We start from the raw sequence: 16,871 nt of genomic DNA on the forward strand, positions 1-16,871 counted from the left end.
TAGATGGGTTTGGATGAGCCCAAGGCATGAGAAACATTGCACAGATAGCTAGGTACTGCCATCTTTTTTCCTTACATACTCTATTTCATAGAATCATAGAATCACAGAATGGTAGGGTTGGAAGGGACTTCCAGAGACCATCTAGTCCAACCCCTCTGCAGAAGCAGGTCCACCTAGATCAGATCACACTGGAACAGGTCCGGGATGGTCTTGGAGACCTCCAAGGAAGGAGACTCCACACCCTCCCTGAGCAGCCTGTGCAATAAACCAGGAATGTTTTTTCTGGAGAAGAAAAAATCATGCAGGGATTCAAATGGGAGAGAGGGGTGTGGGAGAGTAACAGCAGGTCTAAAACCCCTTGTGTAACAGGACTGGTATGACTGTCCTCTTCTTGCTCTTCTGCAGTGGATTGTCTAGAGCTGAAATGTCTCTCATGGTGTCCAGCAGGCCATGAATCTCACTCAGCCAGGCTTCGGAGGGGTTCAGGGGTTGGCTCTCTTTGGCTGAGGTGTTAGTCGGTCATTGTTACTGTATGAGGGACATAAGTGACACAGTTGGATGACACTCCACTGGGAGAATAGGAAAGCAGCACATGTCAAACATCCTAAAATCATCGCCTCCTTTTACCATGAAATACAACTTCTGTTAAGCAGCATCCATCAGCAGTTGATGTTTCCATCTTTGGCAAAGACGGGTTTGCATTTTGTGCAGCAGAAATGCTCTTGGTTCCGTTTTGGAGTGTGAGGACAGTCTTCACCCATCTAATGCCAGAAAAGAGAGACAACAAGAGCACAGCATCCTGACTCAGAGCCCTGGCTCAAAACCATATCTAACCCGGGCTCTCAGATTTTAATTGCACAGAGAAAGAAAATGGTCAGTGGCTCCCAGTGTCACAGGCAGAGCAGCTGAAGAGCTGAGAAGACAACTTCCAGCTCCTGGCTGTAAACCAGGGCATCACATTCCCTCCTTTCCCAGAAACAGCACTTGAGGTGGCCTTGTTCATGCTCCAGTGTTCTCTTCTTCCTCAATTTCCTGTAATTTTGCTCAGCCACAATATTATAGGGTTTATAAAATTTTCCATTCAGGCACGGTGAAGATTGTAAACATGTGTCTCTCCCTCTGTTAACACTAAAGGTTCAGCAGCAGCAATATGGCAATATCTGGGATGCATTAATGAAGCTGGCAAATAAAAATGGTGTGCAAGTGTCTCATTTCACAAGTCGCCTAATCAGATTTTTCCAGTATGAGGTTGGCTGTGACGTGTGGCTCAGAGCTCTGTCTGCCTGGCTGAACTTCACATGGAGCAACAGCCATGATGGGAAGGGAAGGTACTCATCTGCCCAGATACTTTTTTAAGTTCATGTGAACTCTTTTCCCTTTCTTCACTAAAGTTGTCTTGCCAGGCAGGAGTAATTACAAATTGTCCTCAACATTTGGGTTTAATATTCACAGCTTTGTTGTAAACAAAAGCAAACAAAGCCACATGGCTGCTATTGCTAAATAAGTTGGAGCCTCTGCAAAGCCAATTAGCCACGCTGGTGGCACACCTCAAGGGCTGCTGTCAGTTCTTGCTGTTGGCCTGAATCTGCAAGCAAAAGAACAGAGGCCACATAAATTTTCTGATTGGCTGGAAAAATTTGAATACAGCCTCTGTTGAGATGTATAAATAGAAAGCAAAGTATTTTAGACCTTTCACTTCGAAAGCAGAGCTCTCAAGGCACATGAAAATGCACTGAGTCACAGCAATCGTCCTCATGATTGCCATCTCCAGTGGTGAGTTAGCTGAATTTTATTAAGCATTGCTCATTGTGACCTGCTTTGTTTTTCTTTCTCTGTGTTTCAGTGGTGGTGGTGTTTTGTTGTTGTTGCTGGTTTTTATGAAGTGCATTTGTAAGGATTTAGGAACTTTTTTTCTCTGCCATTTTTTGCTTTTGAAAATATCCCCTCTCTCATTGTACAGAGACCTCCAAGGAAAAATCCTGTTTAGATATAATAAAGAGTTGTGGCAAAATTTGGTTGGAGTAATAATGATGATTGAATAAGAAAGACTCACAAGAGTTATATCAATTGCTAATAGCATGCATGTTTTCTTAAAAGCTTTTAACTTAAAGATCAGCCCACTGGGCATAGTCTTCCCAGAGATGTTTCTGTGTTTAATGTCATCACCTTTGATTTCACAAAGAATACACAATTTGTTAAAATAAATGAAGACTATCTAGAACAAAGGACTGTTTTCCTTGAGGAAGGCATTAGAGATTTCCTGCACCCTTTTCGCACCAGACCTGCAGTGCCACTGTTTCCCCTGTTTGCGTGTACTCCTGGAGCCCAACGGGGATGGTGCCTGCCAAGCTGCTCACACACGCAAATAAACCTCAAGTCTTTGCTGCTTCTTCTAAAGCATCCCATGGGAAACCCTAGTAGTTCTGGTGAGGGGAGCAGAAGCAGGGCTGTCAGAGGCTTGTAGAAGGCACCAAGTCAGGGGTTGCCTTTCCCCAAATGTCTTCCCTCGCTCACATATTGCTAGGGGTCATAGTATCAGTGTGGATTTGACTGCAGGTGATAAGAGCAAGAGTCTGGAATAAAAATCTGAGGATGTTACCCTACTGGCTGCTATTTTGAAACACTAATCTAGAAACAATGAGAGAGAAACAATGCAATTATTAAAAGGTAAATGACAGATTGTGCTTTTGACTGGATCTCATGTTAAGGAATAGGAATGGACTTGGTGTGTCTCCCTTACCTCTATTTTTCGCAGTTACAGTGCAGTGGCTCAGGTCAGCTTCCAGGCAGAGACATCCCATAGCTCCAGCCCCACATCTGCCATGTGAATACAGTATGTCTGCCCTGGGCAATGAGAGAGGAGTGGGTCACTGCATGATGTGCCTGCCAGATTTAATTGTTCTGCACTTTTGCTTTGAAGTCACTGCCTAAAATACCCTCAAATGTCATTGAATAATGCATAAAACAAACAAAAAAATGCTGTTTCATTGCATCTCCAAAAATCCATAAAAGGTTAGTAAATTTCTGCTTCCCTGAAGTAAATTTCTACTTCCCACGGTTACAGCAAAGTCTAAAGGGACCTGGCTATTGATTAAACAACACAGGATAGGAAATCCCCTTTCTAGCTTGTGGGTTTCATCTCCTATTCTTCTCTTTTCTTCTTTCGTAGCTACTGCAGCACAATGGGCAAAAATCTGCCTAGGTCAACCTGCAAATAAAATTAGAGGCTGCAACTCCCAGGGCTGAGCTAGATACAGTGACCCCAGATCCTGGCTGGATGCTAACCTGCATTGGTCCTCTTCAGAGGAGGAGGGAGAAAGCACAGGGGAGTGGACGTGGTGTGAAAGGAGGGCTCAGTGGTGTGCACACCCTTCACAGCGAAGATCAGCAAACAAACCAGGCCCTATGGGAATGACAATGTCATCGACAGTGGAGTCCAGCTTTTGGAAGCAGGTACCAGAGCTAAGAGATGTGTGTCTTGCAAAACCCAATTGCAAAATGCTCAGATTCGTTTACAGAGCTTTAAACCGTGACAAAAATCATGAGCTGAACCCAAACTGCAGTGTGCTTGCATGTGAGCCCAAGTGAAAAGTGTAACTTTGCAATCCAGGTTCTTTTAATGCAGGAAAATTGATTGGAAAGATCACAGCAGTTCACCTCTATTGAAAAAGTCAAAGGATGAAGCTGGTCCTTTGCACATTTTAGACAATTAAAGGAACAGTTTCTGACTTGCTCATGCAGTTTTACCCACCCTAATCCCCTTCCCCATCCTCCTCCATATTAATTTACCTCTTACCCTATTCTCTCTTCTGGTTTATGTAGGATCATCACAGCATTTTCTGGAACTTTTTCTGCTGCTGAATCTGTTATTCTACTGTCATTTGTGTTTTGCTATTAAACATTAGGACTTTTCCAGGCTTTTAAACTGTTTCATAGGAGCCCCCTCTTCTCTCTCCCCTGTTAACAGGATTCTGCATTAAGACATTTTACATCAAACCAGTCACATACACTGGCCCCATTAAGAAGGGAGAGGAAGTTGGCATCCTGCTGCCTACGCAAAGGATCTACCAAGGAATTACCTCCTATGTCCATATCTAGAACTGTGACTTAATAGATCGTATTCCCAACCTGTAAACGGGTGGCTGCACATCAGGGGCAAAGTCTTCATCCCCTCAGTTGTGTATTCATTGAATTGCTTGGGCACAAGGTAGTAACTCTGGTCACTGAACCGTGAACAGTTGTTCCACTTAAAAAGTATCCATGAACAAAATACTGGTGGTTATCTGAACACAGACAGACTCAAATGTAAGGTGTAACACATGTTTTACAGCTGTTGTGTCCTGCACATCACTGCACTGATAGAAGAAGGCTGAAGAAGGGGGCAGGGAGGAGTGGCTGGAAGGGGTGGATCTTTGGTGCCCAGCAGCATGCAGTGAGCAGTGCTGCAGCTCACTCGGCTTGGACTTTCCTGCTCTTCTTGCAGCCAAACACAAAGATTTCTTCACTAAGCCAGAAATGGGCTTGCATATGGAAAGTCACATTATTAAAGAGCTGTTTCTCTACAGATTGCTTTGAGTGTCTGTTGTGCTGTCACAGAGTTTGGGCTGGGTTCTGGTTGTTTTAATGCAGCTGAAGAGAAACAACGTGTTTAAAGCTGAAACCCAAATCTTTCCTGGGGCTTACCACCAAGAAAACATAAAACAACATTAATGAAGTAACTCATTCTTTTTCTCCAGACTGCTGCTTCAGGATTGCCTTGGCACATCCAGGTTGCTCTTTGTCCAAGTGAGGCATTTCTTTCCATTAGTAAATCAGCTGAAGCCTTTTCCAGGACAACAAGTTCCTGTGAACAGGACAGGGCTTTTCAGGCCACGGCTACCAACAAGCTACTGGGAGTCTTAAGGGCTCAGACACTCAAATGCTGCAGGATCATGCATTTGCTGCAGGAACACGCATTTGCTGCAGCCTCAGATGAGCAGAGAAGCTGCTGTAGTGGGAGCTGTGTATGTCCTGACAGCAGATTTGTTTTTTCTAGGAAACTACAGAAAGACATTTTCTACATTTGTGAAAAGTGCTTAACCTGCTGTGTCCCATCCACCTTCCCCAGGAATCACTTCCATTTTGCTTTGAATGAAAATTCAACATGTCCATATAAAAATAGGGAAATCTACAGGGTCAGGTAGTAACCAGACATTGAAGGCAAGTCAATACAACTGAGATGCTGTGAAAAAAACAAAATCTCTTTTCCTTATCATAGAATCATAGAATGGTAGGGTGGGAAGGGACCTTTAGAGATCATCTAGTCTAACACCCCTGCAGAAGCAGGTTCACCTAGATCAGGTTGCATAGGAACATGTCCAGGTGGGTCTTGAAGACCTCCAAGGAAGGAGACTCCACAACCCCTCTGGGCAGCCTGTGCCAGGGCTCCCTCACCCTCACAGAGAAATAGGTTTTTCTTATATTTAAGTGGAACTTTTTGTGTCCCAGCTTCATGCCATTACCACTTGTCCTGTTGCTAGCTAAAGGAGAAATATTTCAGCCAAAAATTCCCATTGTTCCCCAGTTTTGACCAATTTTTTAAATTATTGTCATGTAGCTGGATGCTCACAGAAAAGAAAGACTCCCACCAAAATTTCACTTGGTTAAAATCCCATGTTTTGACCCAGCTATCAACTTCTCATATTTGGAAAGGGAAAGTCCCAATCAAGCCCTCACTTATTCATGTAAACCCTAACACACGAAACCTAAAGAGTGAGCTGACCTTGCTGACTGAGCAGGGCTCTGAGCCTTCAGCCAACACACCAGCTTTGCCACTTTTTAAGTGATAATTTCACCTGTATATTAACGACCATAGCTCAGCACTTTTCTGGTCTGTCCCCACAGACTGGTTTCAAGAACCTATTCAGGGAGCTATTTTTTAATCTGAATGTTTTCAGCAGCACAGGGAAGTGCAGTGCTTTGGTGCAGCGATGTGGGATGCTCCTGCAGGTGCCCGAGAGAGGTACAGGGCAAACCCTCCCAGTTTAGCTGGGGCTGTCACCCAGCAGCAGAGAAGAAAAAGTAAATATCACTTTCTATTTTAGGTTACAGAGCAGTTGGGGTGAACAGTGTAAGTGAATCCAGCTTTATGTTTTCAGTCTAGTAAAAAAATATAACTGTAAAATATAAGGAAGTTACAATTTTCTCTGGAAAGAAAAAAAAAAAAAGGCTGATAAAATACACAGGTCTACAAGGGTTCAAGGTGAGGGGAAAGGGTGCAGGGGGAAATAACAGAGGCAATGAGGCTTTTCAGGAAAGAGCTGGCAACCTCAGACCCTGAGGAACTGCTTTGCTTCTGCACCAGTTCTGCAGGGATCCTTTTCTTTTCTCTCCTTTTCATTTCCTAAGTTTGAACCACAAGGTCCCAGATGAACTACCTAAGGCTGCAACTCAAATCTACGTCATACCCTTCTATTTCCCTGAGCATTAGAGGACTTTTGGAGGATTCAGCAAAAGCATTGTCTTCCCCATGAGATGGGACACGTAACAAAAAGATTTTACGTGCCTCAGTCCTTCTCATCAGAACCTGCCTAATTCAGGCTTAGCAAGTACGTTAACAAAGGCAAAATAAATTTGAAGTGGAGTTTTCTATCAATGTGCACCAGCACAAGTCAGCTTCATCTTCAGCTCGTACTAAGCAAAGACAGACAGCTGTCCCATAGCCGCTTCTCTGCAAGTACATGCGCAGCCATGGCTGTGGGCTGAGCAGCGAGCGCAACCTGCTGATATTCTAGTGGTACTACACCATAAGCCGTGTACACAAAGCTCAATTCATGGTTCTGGCAAAATTCCTCTTTACCTGAGAATCGCCAAGGGATCAAACCAAATAACTGGCAAGTGCAATTTGCTTTATGTTGTGCCAATCCGAAAGCCTGCACTGCTAATTGCACAGCAACTTCTTCTACAGTTAACTTTCAAATCATAATTTGTTAATGATTAGTGCAAAGTATGTTATTTATTTTCCAGAGAAAAAGCTTTTAAGGTTCTTTAATAATGTGTTATATGAAAATCAGTGGAGAGGTGAGTGCTCGACATTGGCTTGTTCCCACACTGATCATGCCAGGCTAGCCAAGAAGGACAAAGCCAATTGTTCTGTAAGATACATTTAGAAAGAGGGTTTCCCTTTTCAATTGCCTGCTAACAAGCCTGGCAAACCCAGGATTACAATACCATAACATTAATAAGCAATAAGATGTGCAGCTCTTATTTATCCAATTCACTGTGGCTGCAGCCCCACAGAGGTTACAAAGAGGAAGGACTCTGTGGACCAAACCATTAGTGTTTGGATGTTGGTTGAATCCTGAAATATGTGGAAATTATGGAGAAACCAGCCCTCAATTGCAGGCAACCAAAGGAGAATGGCAGCACAGATGGAAGGAAACTGCAGGCCTTGGCTGGATGAATGGGTTTGCTCTGGTTCAGGGTTTAGACCTGTCTTTTGCTGATGTTTCTGTTCAAGGAGTCCATTAGCATTGCCCAGGTGCATCTCATTTTTCTGCCTATTTTCCTCAAAAAACCCACATTCCATATTTTACCATATGACTTTTCTCATTAAGCATAATGCTAAGATAATGAATATGTTAAGAGAGACTAGTCTAACGTTTGCAAGGTTTATGCATGCGTACATGGCAGGTGCTGACTATCCAAAATCCCTGGTAACTAGCAGTGGACCCTCTTGAGACACTACATAATTTACACAGCACAGTCCAGGAATCTTAGGAAAGGTTGAATAGCAAAGTTGGGATTTCTCCTGGACAGTATCAGACTTAACTCACTCCCTGGTTGTTGTTATCAGCCCAAACACATTTGCCCACTGTGCTCTTGCTCAGTCCATAAGTAGACCTCAAAGGGACTTGGTCAGGGAAGTTACTACTGACTTAAAAGGGGAAAAACTGGGGAACTCACAGCATCCCTGCAAGAGAAAGAAGTCAGCATTGCCCGACTCAGCCCAGTGAGCTCCTTGCAGTGCTGTGTGCTGGCTCCTCTCCATCTCCTGCCCACTCCCCACCACAGGGAAGGAAATGATGCAACTGTGGCTCCCAGGGCTGTGCAATGCCGGTCAGTGGTTCCCAACCCTTCTGTTAGCATGTGCTAAGAGGCCATTTCACAACTGCATCTACCAACTGTTATATTAACATCAGTGTTGCCCAACAGGAATTCTACCAGCTTGGGTTTGGAGCTTCCTCATGCTCAAGGTGAGAGATCTGCACCTTCCAGCTCACCCAGGAAAGATGGGGAATGCACTGAGAAACCTCAACTGCAATATCCCACACCTGAAAACTCTCATTAAGAAAACTTCACCAGAGGTACATTAGATATATTAATGTAGCAAGTAACATTTTGATACATTTTAGAACAAGATACAATGTTGTTAACATCTGTTATAGAGAAAATATTAAAAATGTACACAGCTACAAGCAGTTTGAAGCCAGCTCTGTAACACAAATTAGATGGAAAGAGCCACAAAGAATGGGTAGCTTGGAGTCTTTTTCCAAAGTATCACCCTGTAAAACAGGATTTGGAGAAAAGCTTCTTCAATATCTGTGCACCTATAATACAGTTTCTTGAGCCTACCAACTTGGCATGTTTCCTTTACAGAACACTGTAGAATGGGCTAAAGTGATGAGAGTCCTTCCTTGGTAAAATTAGGAGCATGTGACTCCACAAAAGGCTATAAAAATCATTAGCTTTTCAAGTCAAGTCTGCCTCAGGTCAAATTTCTACAATGAGATATTTCAAACTCTACTAGTGCAAACTGACAGTCAGGAACAAATCAGAAATAAAGTCTAGTTGAGAGAGATCACTATTACAGAAACCCCACTAGAGACCCTTCAACTCGGAATGGCCAGGCACCACCCAAATAAAGTGTTTTTAAATGGGTTTGTTTCCAGCAGGGAAAAAAAAGCTTACAGCAGCTAGTATCAAGCTAGCCAAGCTTGGAAACATCTCTATGCTGATGAAATCTTCATTGAAAGATAGTGCCCATACCACCTCCCTTGATGACTCTCTGCTAAGGAGAGCTGGAGGATTTTGCAGACAGTGTGTGCCCAACAAAAGTGAATAAGCCTGGAAAGCTGGAAATAGCATTACATGAGCTCTCGCAGCTTGCAGCAATGAGAGCTGTTTCTGGCAAGGGTCACAAAACACATGTACTCCATCTTTCAGTTCAGAGGTAAGCACTATCCCCAAACCCCAAATATCTCACTAGCATCCTGTCTCATTTATAAGCCTAGACTCATTATACTGAGCCAGTTACAACCAAAAGATCCATCAAAACTAGGCTGAGGGGTCGTAACATTTATGTAAAATTTGTTTGGTGGCTCTGAGTGTGAAAAACAGCAGATCTTTCTGGCAAAATGGGTAAGAAAGCAGCAGGGGTAAAACCAGCAAAGCCACTTGTAATAACTCCAGGGAAGGTTAAAAGATTGTTTGGGAGTTAAATACTGGCTGTAAAAAAAAAAGCTTTGGAACCACAAACAAAAAATTTACCTCCGGCTGTTTGTTCCATGGAGATTTGCACAAACCACAAGGTACAGATGCTCTTTGCAAACTAGATTTGGGGCAGAGACATCTGTTTCTCCTCTGAATAAAACCTGCAGGACTCCCAGAGGTTTCTGTAACTTGGAATATCAGATAGGTTATGTGAAAGCACCATGACTCATTTCAATTACATTTTAACTAAGACATGTCTGTAAAGAAAATGTAAAGCTTCTCTGCTAAGTAGTGCAGAAAAATCAGACTGAAGGATTAAGAGGCACTAAGGAGCCTGATTGATACAGGAATACAATATCTGAAGTCAAGCAGATACTAAATAAATCTTCTTAAACCCAAAATGTTTTAATTCCATGCCTGTTATGCCATGCAATTTGGATCTGTCACTGTTTGTTTCAAAATTTGAAGATGTTTTATTAAGAATTTAGTTGTCAAAAACCAGGGTTTCAGTGAAAACATTTCACAAATTTTAGTCCAGGCTAGGTGGTAATTTCAGCTGAAGAAGAACAAAAAAGGCATTTCCATGCAAAATCATCTGTATTTCTTAGCCTAAGTGAATGCTCATGTTACATCAAACATTACACCTTCATGTATTCTCTGTCACTATGTTAGAAAGCTCATCTGGGGAGGAGTTACTGGAGAGGTACAGCAGAGGTCAACCTGGTTACAACCACTGCAGAATTTTGCCCTTCTTTTCCCTCCAACCCAATAATCTGCACAATATTCTTGTTTCCTACTATTTTTGGCCTAAGCATGCCAAGCTTTCTTCAAGAGGAGGAAGAAAAGGTGTTAAGAAATGGTTGAACCAGAGCTTCCTGAAATGTGGGATTGTGCGTTTCCATCTGTTACTGTGTGCTAAGAGACTGATTATTTTATCCATCTTTCTCAACTAGCTCTAACAACCGTTAAGAGTTTGTAGACATTCTCAGTGCCTAATATGGCAACACCACCTGCCCAGAGCCGTAACACTTCACTCAAGGCTGATTGGCCAAGACAGCACATAAATACTCCAGGCAGCTACTGCACAACGTCTTTGATTCACTCAAAGAACACTGGTGAAACAGCCCAACATGGCCTCTCTCAGCTTGGTAACTCTGGTCAGCGTGGTGTCCACTGGTGAGTTGAGATTGCCATATTGGGGTTTGTCATGACTGGTTTTAGGCAGATATTAAGGGACTACTGAAATTTGCTCAAATGTAAAAAATGCTAAGTATTTTCAATATGTGTTTTATGAAGAATGATGGCAATGTGCACAGCTATGGTTCATAAAATAAGGAATTAGTGTGCATCTAGAGTCATTGATTAACATATTCAGAGGTTTCAAGAAGAAAGGGTAAGTAGCCTGACATTTCACAAACTAGCATTAAAGATATTCATTTATAGCTTTTCTTTGGTTTTTTGTGTATGTGCCTTAAAGCAAGGGATCAAATCTACGTAGCAGGTTGTACAACATCCTTTTACCTAGTTTCAGAAAGCATCAGCTGCCATGAGCTCGTCTTCTACCTCAAACCTTAACATGTTGTGCTGTACTGTACTAAGAACATGGTTGAATTTTCCCCATTCTCCTCTTTGGCACATGAAGTTTTCGCCAGGCAGCTGGACGCCCACCCACCCCAGCAACAGCACAGACACTGGGCCCAGATCTGCAGCGGGAATCCCACCAACAAAATCCGGGGCTGTGACCGCTACGGCTGTGGCCAGTTCGGTGCCGACAGGTAACGCAGCAGGAGGCTGGAGGTGGGGGCTTCGCTGGTGCCTTCCTCAATGAAATGAGTTTAATCAGAGCTGATGAAGTAAGAGCAGCCTGTTGTCTGTGGGACCTTTCACTACTTTTTGAGATGTTACTTAGAATCACAGATGGTAGGGGTTGGAAGGGACCTCTAGAGATCATCTAGTCCAATCCCCCTGCAGAAGCAGGTCCACATAGGTCAGGTCACACAGGAACCTGTCCTGGCGGGTCCTGAAGACCTTCAAGGAAGGAGACTCCACACCCTCCCTGGGCAGCCTGTGCCAGGGCTCCCTCACCTGAACAGTAAAATAGTTTTTTTCTTATGTTTAAGTGGAACTGTTTGTGTTCCAGCTTCATCCTGTTACCTCCTGTCCTATCACTAGATACAACAAAAAAAAGGGATGTCCCAATCTCCTGACACCCACTATTCAGATATTTGTAAATATTAATGAGATTTCCCCCTCAGTCTCCTCTTCTCCAGACTAAACAGCCCCAGGTCCCGCACCCTTTTCTCATAAGGAAGATGCTTCAGTCCCCTGATCATCTTGGTCGCCCTGCGCTGGACTCTCTCCAGCACTTCCCCGTCCCTCTTGAGCTGAGTAGTCCAGAACTGGACACAGGACTCCAGATGGGGCCTCACCAGGGCAGAGTAGAGGGGAAGCAGAACCTCCCTGGACCTGCTGGCCACACTCTTCTTGATGCATCCCAGGATGCCATTGGCCTTCTCGGACACGAGGGCACATTGCTGGCTCATGTTCAGTTTATTATCAACCAGCACACACAGTTCTCTCTCTGCAGAGCTGCTCCCCAGCAGATCAATCCCCAGCCTGTACTGGTGCATGGGGTTGTTCCTTCCCACTTCATTTCTACTTGGCAGCCTTGTGAAAGTGCAGCAATGCCACTGCTACTAACTGATGCATGGGGGATGGAGTGAGACCTTTACAGGAATTAATCAGCCAGAGTAAAGAAAATGGGAAGTGTTTCAAGGATTTGCACAATTTATTCTTTTTGCTTATGGACCAGATATTTTAACTAAAACTCAGCAACAGCTTACAGGAAGCTAAGCAGATTAATTTACACAAGCTAAAGGTCTCCCCCTATCATCTTTAAGTAGGGACCTCATAACAAGAACGGGTTCTATTTCCCTGAAGGGTACTTATAGGTAAAACAACTCCTGCTTTCCCTGCATTTTCCTGTCTTCTCCTCCACTCCCTGTAAGTGTTCATCCTCATCACACCACTTCCGAATTTCTAAATGAGAAAATACCAAGCATAAAAATCTATTTTACAATGGTATGGATGTATTTTGGGGTAGAAAAGGGGTGTCTGTAACAGCTTGAATTACTCATGAAATTGGGAAAATTAAAAATATACCTAAAGTTTGAAATCTCATCCCCCTTTAAAGAGGGTCAGAGCAAAATGAACATTTTGTAATAAAAAAGATAGATGAAAGACAGGATTTCCTTCCAATTTCAATGAAGATGCAAAAATTTTGTTAGACAAGCTTCAGATCATCGAATGGTGAGGTTTGGAAGGGATCTCTAGAGATCATCTAGTCCAACGCCCTGCTAAAGTAGGTTCACCCCAATCAGGTCACATAAACTCATCCAGGTGGTTTTGGAAACCTCCAGAGGAGACTCCACACCCTCCCTGGGCAGCCTGTGCCAGAGCTCCCTCACAGGAAAGCTCTTCCTTGTGCTCAAGTGGAACTTTCCAGCTGTCTCACCCTGTTAACTGATCTGCCCATAATGCTCAGCCTGATACTGTGTCTCCAGTTCTTTATTTCTGGTTCCAGACATGAGGGTAAGGGCCACCACAAGCACGTGGGTGTGGATGTCATCTGCGCTGATGGTGCTACAGTCTACGCTCCCTTCAGCGGACAGCTCTCCGGACCCATCCGATTCTTCCACAATGGAAATGCCATTGATGATGGAGTCCAAATCAAGGGATCAGGCAAGTCCTAATAGCAGATATGCTCTGAGGCACACACAAGTCATTTTGTTTACTTGAGTAAGGTTTCTGGGGCTCTTCTGTTCAAGCAAAGTGTTGATTAAGCTACATCCAAACACTAGACTGCTGCTAAATCAGCACCAGCAGGATGTAGCTTTTTCCCTATGCTTTTATTGGAGTGAAGAGGGAGTTGAGGAAAAACAGGCAGCAGATAAATAATCATCCCAAATAAAAAAAAAAGGAAACAAAAAATAAGGTAAATCTATAAAATAAAGATAAGAGATCAGAAATATGCCCTCAGTTTTGCTGAGGGAATGTTTTGCAGCTCCCATTTTTCCTCTTTTCCACAGTAATCCAAGGAATTTTGATTTCAGGATTGCTGGTACCTTGACTATATTTCTGTTTCATCACTGCAGTCTCCAGTAAGAGGCAGGCACGGAAGGTCTCTTGCTCACCCCAAGAACAGATGCAGCTGATGTTTCCTGACCCTACTTCCTCTCCTGTCTCTCCCAGGTTACTGTGTGAAGCTTGTCTGTATTCATCCCATCCGGTACCATGGCCAAATCCAGAGAGGGGACAGGCTTGGGAGAATGCTGCCAATGCAAAAAGTATTTCCTGGCATTATCTCTCACATCCATGTGGAGAACTGCGACCGCTCTGATCCTACTCATCTACTTAAGCCTGGTAAAAAAAACAACCCACACTCAAGTACTGTGATGAATTAAAATCATTCATTTCAAATAAGGACAAAAATATCAAATAGCAAGAGTCTCCTCTGTCTTCGGTTCTCCCCGATAGCAACATCCAAATGACAGAAAATGTGCACTATAAAAACAGCAGAACAGGGCTGCAGAGAGCTTTACAGGAAGGAGAATGTATCAGCTTAAGCTGTATTTCTTGTCCCCCACCCTGACAGGGCAGCATCAAGTCTCAGCAATAAACTTGTCAGACATCTCTTCTGTTTGTATACCTTCAACTACTAGCAATGTTTGCAGCACTGCATCTTAGCAGACTTTAGGATGATTCTTTGCAAATACAAATACTTACTGGTAGTAATGGAGAAGAGGACCAGAGTAGTCCAGTTCTATCAGCCTGGGCATAGAAGAAACAGAACTAAGCCTTTTCCCATCTCTCAGATTACACCCTAGGAACTCTTTGAATTTTTGTCTTTAAAGTATGCTCCTTATACAAGACAATCCTAATCTGGAAACATTACAATACAGTCTTAGGTGTACATTCTATTTATGTTACCTAAAGGATGATAAATTTTGTGAAGGAACAATGCAACTGCATGGTTGGGATGTAACTCCAGTATGTTCCTAACTAAAATTAAAACACAGTAGTTACAAACATGCAGTGCTTGAAACAGAACCTAAAAGTTAACTTTGATGTGCTATGTTTCTGTATTTCAAAGTTGTTCCACCATTCCCACAACAAGACAGACGCTGGGCAACACTGTGCTCTGGGAATCCTACAAACGAGATCAGAGGCTGCGATAAGTACGGCTGCGGATACTACGGAGCTCCAAGGTACTCTAAAAAGAGAACGAGTGGGGTTTTATCGCTCCTCCACTGAAATAGAGTTGAACTCTATTGAAGCCACTTAAGAACTGTAGCTTTGAAGGTTTAGGTTGGACATGAGGAAACATTTTCATCACAGGGGTAATACAGCACCAGAACAGGTTGCCCATATTGTTCAGAAAACCTCTGTACTTGGAGGGTTTTATGACTCAGGCTAAGCCATGCCAGATCTGAGCTGGTGGTAGGAACAGTCTTGACTCAAGTGTAAAGTTGGGCTCCATGTCCTCCATAGGTATCTTCCAATCAACATTTCTGTGACTCTAAAGTTCTATTTAAAGGCTTGGAAGGAAGGCCTTATTTTTTTCTCTCCATTTTGCAAAACTGCAACTGCACCAAAAAGCTTCTGTAGAAGATTCTTCAGCCTGTCAACTATGTGACCTCTGTCTCAGGCTAAAACTTAATTTCCAGACGTTGCTGCATGCTAACCCAACCATCTCTACAGGATGCTAGGCCTGATGAACGACTGCTCTAAACACACCTTTGTTTGCAGACACAGTGGTAAAGGAAAGCACATGGGTGTGGATGTCATCTGTGCTGATGGATCAAGCGTGTACGCCCCCTTTTCTGGGGAGCTCTCTGGACCCATTAAATTCTTCCACAATGGAAATGCCATTGATGATGGAGTTCAAATCCAAGGATCAGGTAAACTGTTTTTTATCATTTAGTATTCAAGACCAGCCTGGCCACGTTCCTATGTGACCTGATCTAGGTGAACCTGCTTCTGCAGGGGGGTTGGACTAGATGATCTCTAAAGGTCCCTTCCAACCCCTATCATTCTATGGTTTGTCTGGAGGTCGTATAGGATGCACTACCTTGCAAGTAGCCAAGTAGTCAATCCAGAGAGATGTTCTGAAACATTGTCTCTTCCATCTATTTACATGCAGAACTTTTTGCTCCTATGTTAGAAAGTTTGAGTTCTGTAGAACATCTTCAAGCTCTTCTCATCACCAAAGTGGGAATTCTCACCTTCTCCCTGCCTCCCATCCTCCCTCAAGCCCACAACTATAACCACCATCTCTGCTTTATATGACCACAGTGTCTTTGCTATTTTAGTATTTCCACTACTTCTGTGGAAGGGACAAAGGAGAAAATGTTAGTATTTTTGAAACAGTACAGAACAACAAATGCTTCAACCACCATCTGATGTTTTCCCTTCTTGTTTCCATCAGGCTTCTGTGTAAAACTACTCTGCATCCATCCCGTCAGATACAGTGGTAGAATTTCTAAGGGACAACTCCTTGGGAAAATGTTGTCTATGCAAAGAGTATTTCCTGGGATCACATCTCACATTCACGTTGAGAACTGTGATCACTCAGATCCTACTCGCAATCTTGAAGGGGGGAAATCACCAAGAGTGTGAAATGGAAATGCAGCAAATTCCAAATAAATTCATTTCAGCATCCAAAAATTGTTTCTCATGCACAACAGTTTCTAATACCAACGTTTTCTATCAGTACTTTGAGCCCTGTATAAAATTGCAAGATGTTAACATGAATACAAGTTTCAAGTGCCAATTAGGTATTGGTTTTTAAGTGCCTGAAATTTTTGTGAACATTGTATCTTAGGCTAACTGACAAACTTTGCTGTATCTTGGCAAACAAGTTCACTTTAGGCATTTAAACTAGCGAAACTCTCTTCATCTTCAAAGATGCTGTTTGGAGTTGTCAGGCCAGGACAAGTGGTGTCTCCACTGGATGGCAAAAGGGACTCACATAAGGAAAAAAAATACTCTAGATTTTCTGGAATTTGTGTTTTTAACAGAATTTTGCTTAGAATTAGTCACTGCTTTCTCAGAGAGTCTGAAATATCAGTATTACAACTAACTCACCCCCTCATGTGGCAGAAACGGTGAATTACCATCAGCTTCGCATTGTAACTTGGACTTTTCAGATCCTAGAAATCTCCTTAGTGTATCGGATGTAAATGCTGTACTCTATTTAGAGGGGTTTAGTTACTTTAACAACCCATATCACCAGCTTACATGCTTTAGGTTTGGGGTTTTAGAAAGCCTTTGTGGGGCAGTAAAAGGCAATAAAACCGACAGAGCTTGCCTTAGTAACTGCTCAAGGGACAGGAAAAGTC

General features: G+C 43.1%; 1 protein-coding gene and 1 pseudogene across 1 annotated transcript; both read left to right on the forward strand.

Annotated features, from left to right (window-relative positions):
- Nucleotides 1-1,721: 1,721 nt before the first annotated feature.
- On the forward strand, nt 1,722-4,134 carry LOC133626027 (leukocyte cell-derived chemotaxin-2-like; annotated as a pseudogene).
- Nucleotides 4,135-10,577: 6,443 nt separating this feature from the next.
- On the forward strand, nt 10,578-16,187 carry LOC104561928 (myeloid protein 1). The gene is made up of 7 exons (XM_010207792.2): nt 10,578-10,647; nt 11,114-11,246; nt 13,055-13,212; nt 13,723-13,893; nt 14,624-14,738; nt 15,280-15,431; nt 15,959-16,187. Exons 1-7 carry the CDS (start codon nt 10,602-10,604, stop codon nt 16,147-16,149), a joined length of 966 nt encoding a protein of 321 aa, XP_010206094.2. The 5' UTR covers nt 10,578-10,601; the 3' UTR covers nt 16,150-16,187.
- The last annotated feature ends 684 nt before the right edge of the window (nt 16,188-16,871 follow it).

This window comes from Colius striatus, chromosome 9, assembly GCF_028858725.1.
Source record: "Colius striatus isolate bColStr4 chromosome 9, bColStr4.1.hap1, whole genome shotgun sequence".
NCBI lineage: Eukaryota > Metazoa > Chordata > Aves > Coliiformes > Coliidae > Colius > Colius striatus.

What these genes read in the sequence shown, in the direction of transcription:
- LOC104561928 (XM_010207792.2), top strand. Translation starts at nt 10,602, where the DNA reads ATGGCCTCTCTCAGCTTGGTAACTCTGGTCAGCGTGGTGTCCACTG. An exon ending in GGCCAGTTCGGTGCCGACAG is followed by an intron (nt 11,247 to 13,054) that starts GTAACGCAGCAG and finishes TTCTGGTTCCAG; the next exon opens with ACATGAGGGTAAGGGCCACC. An exon ending in TACTCATCTACTTAAGCCTG is followed by an intron (nt 13,894 to 14,623) that starts GTAAAAAAAACA and finishes TGTATTTCAAAG; the next exon opens with TTGTTCCACCATTCCCACAA.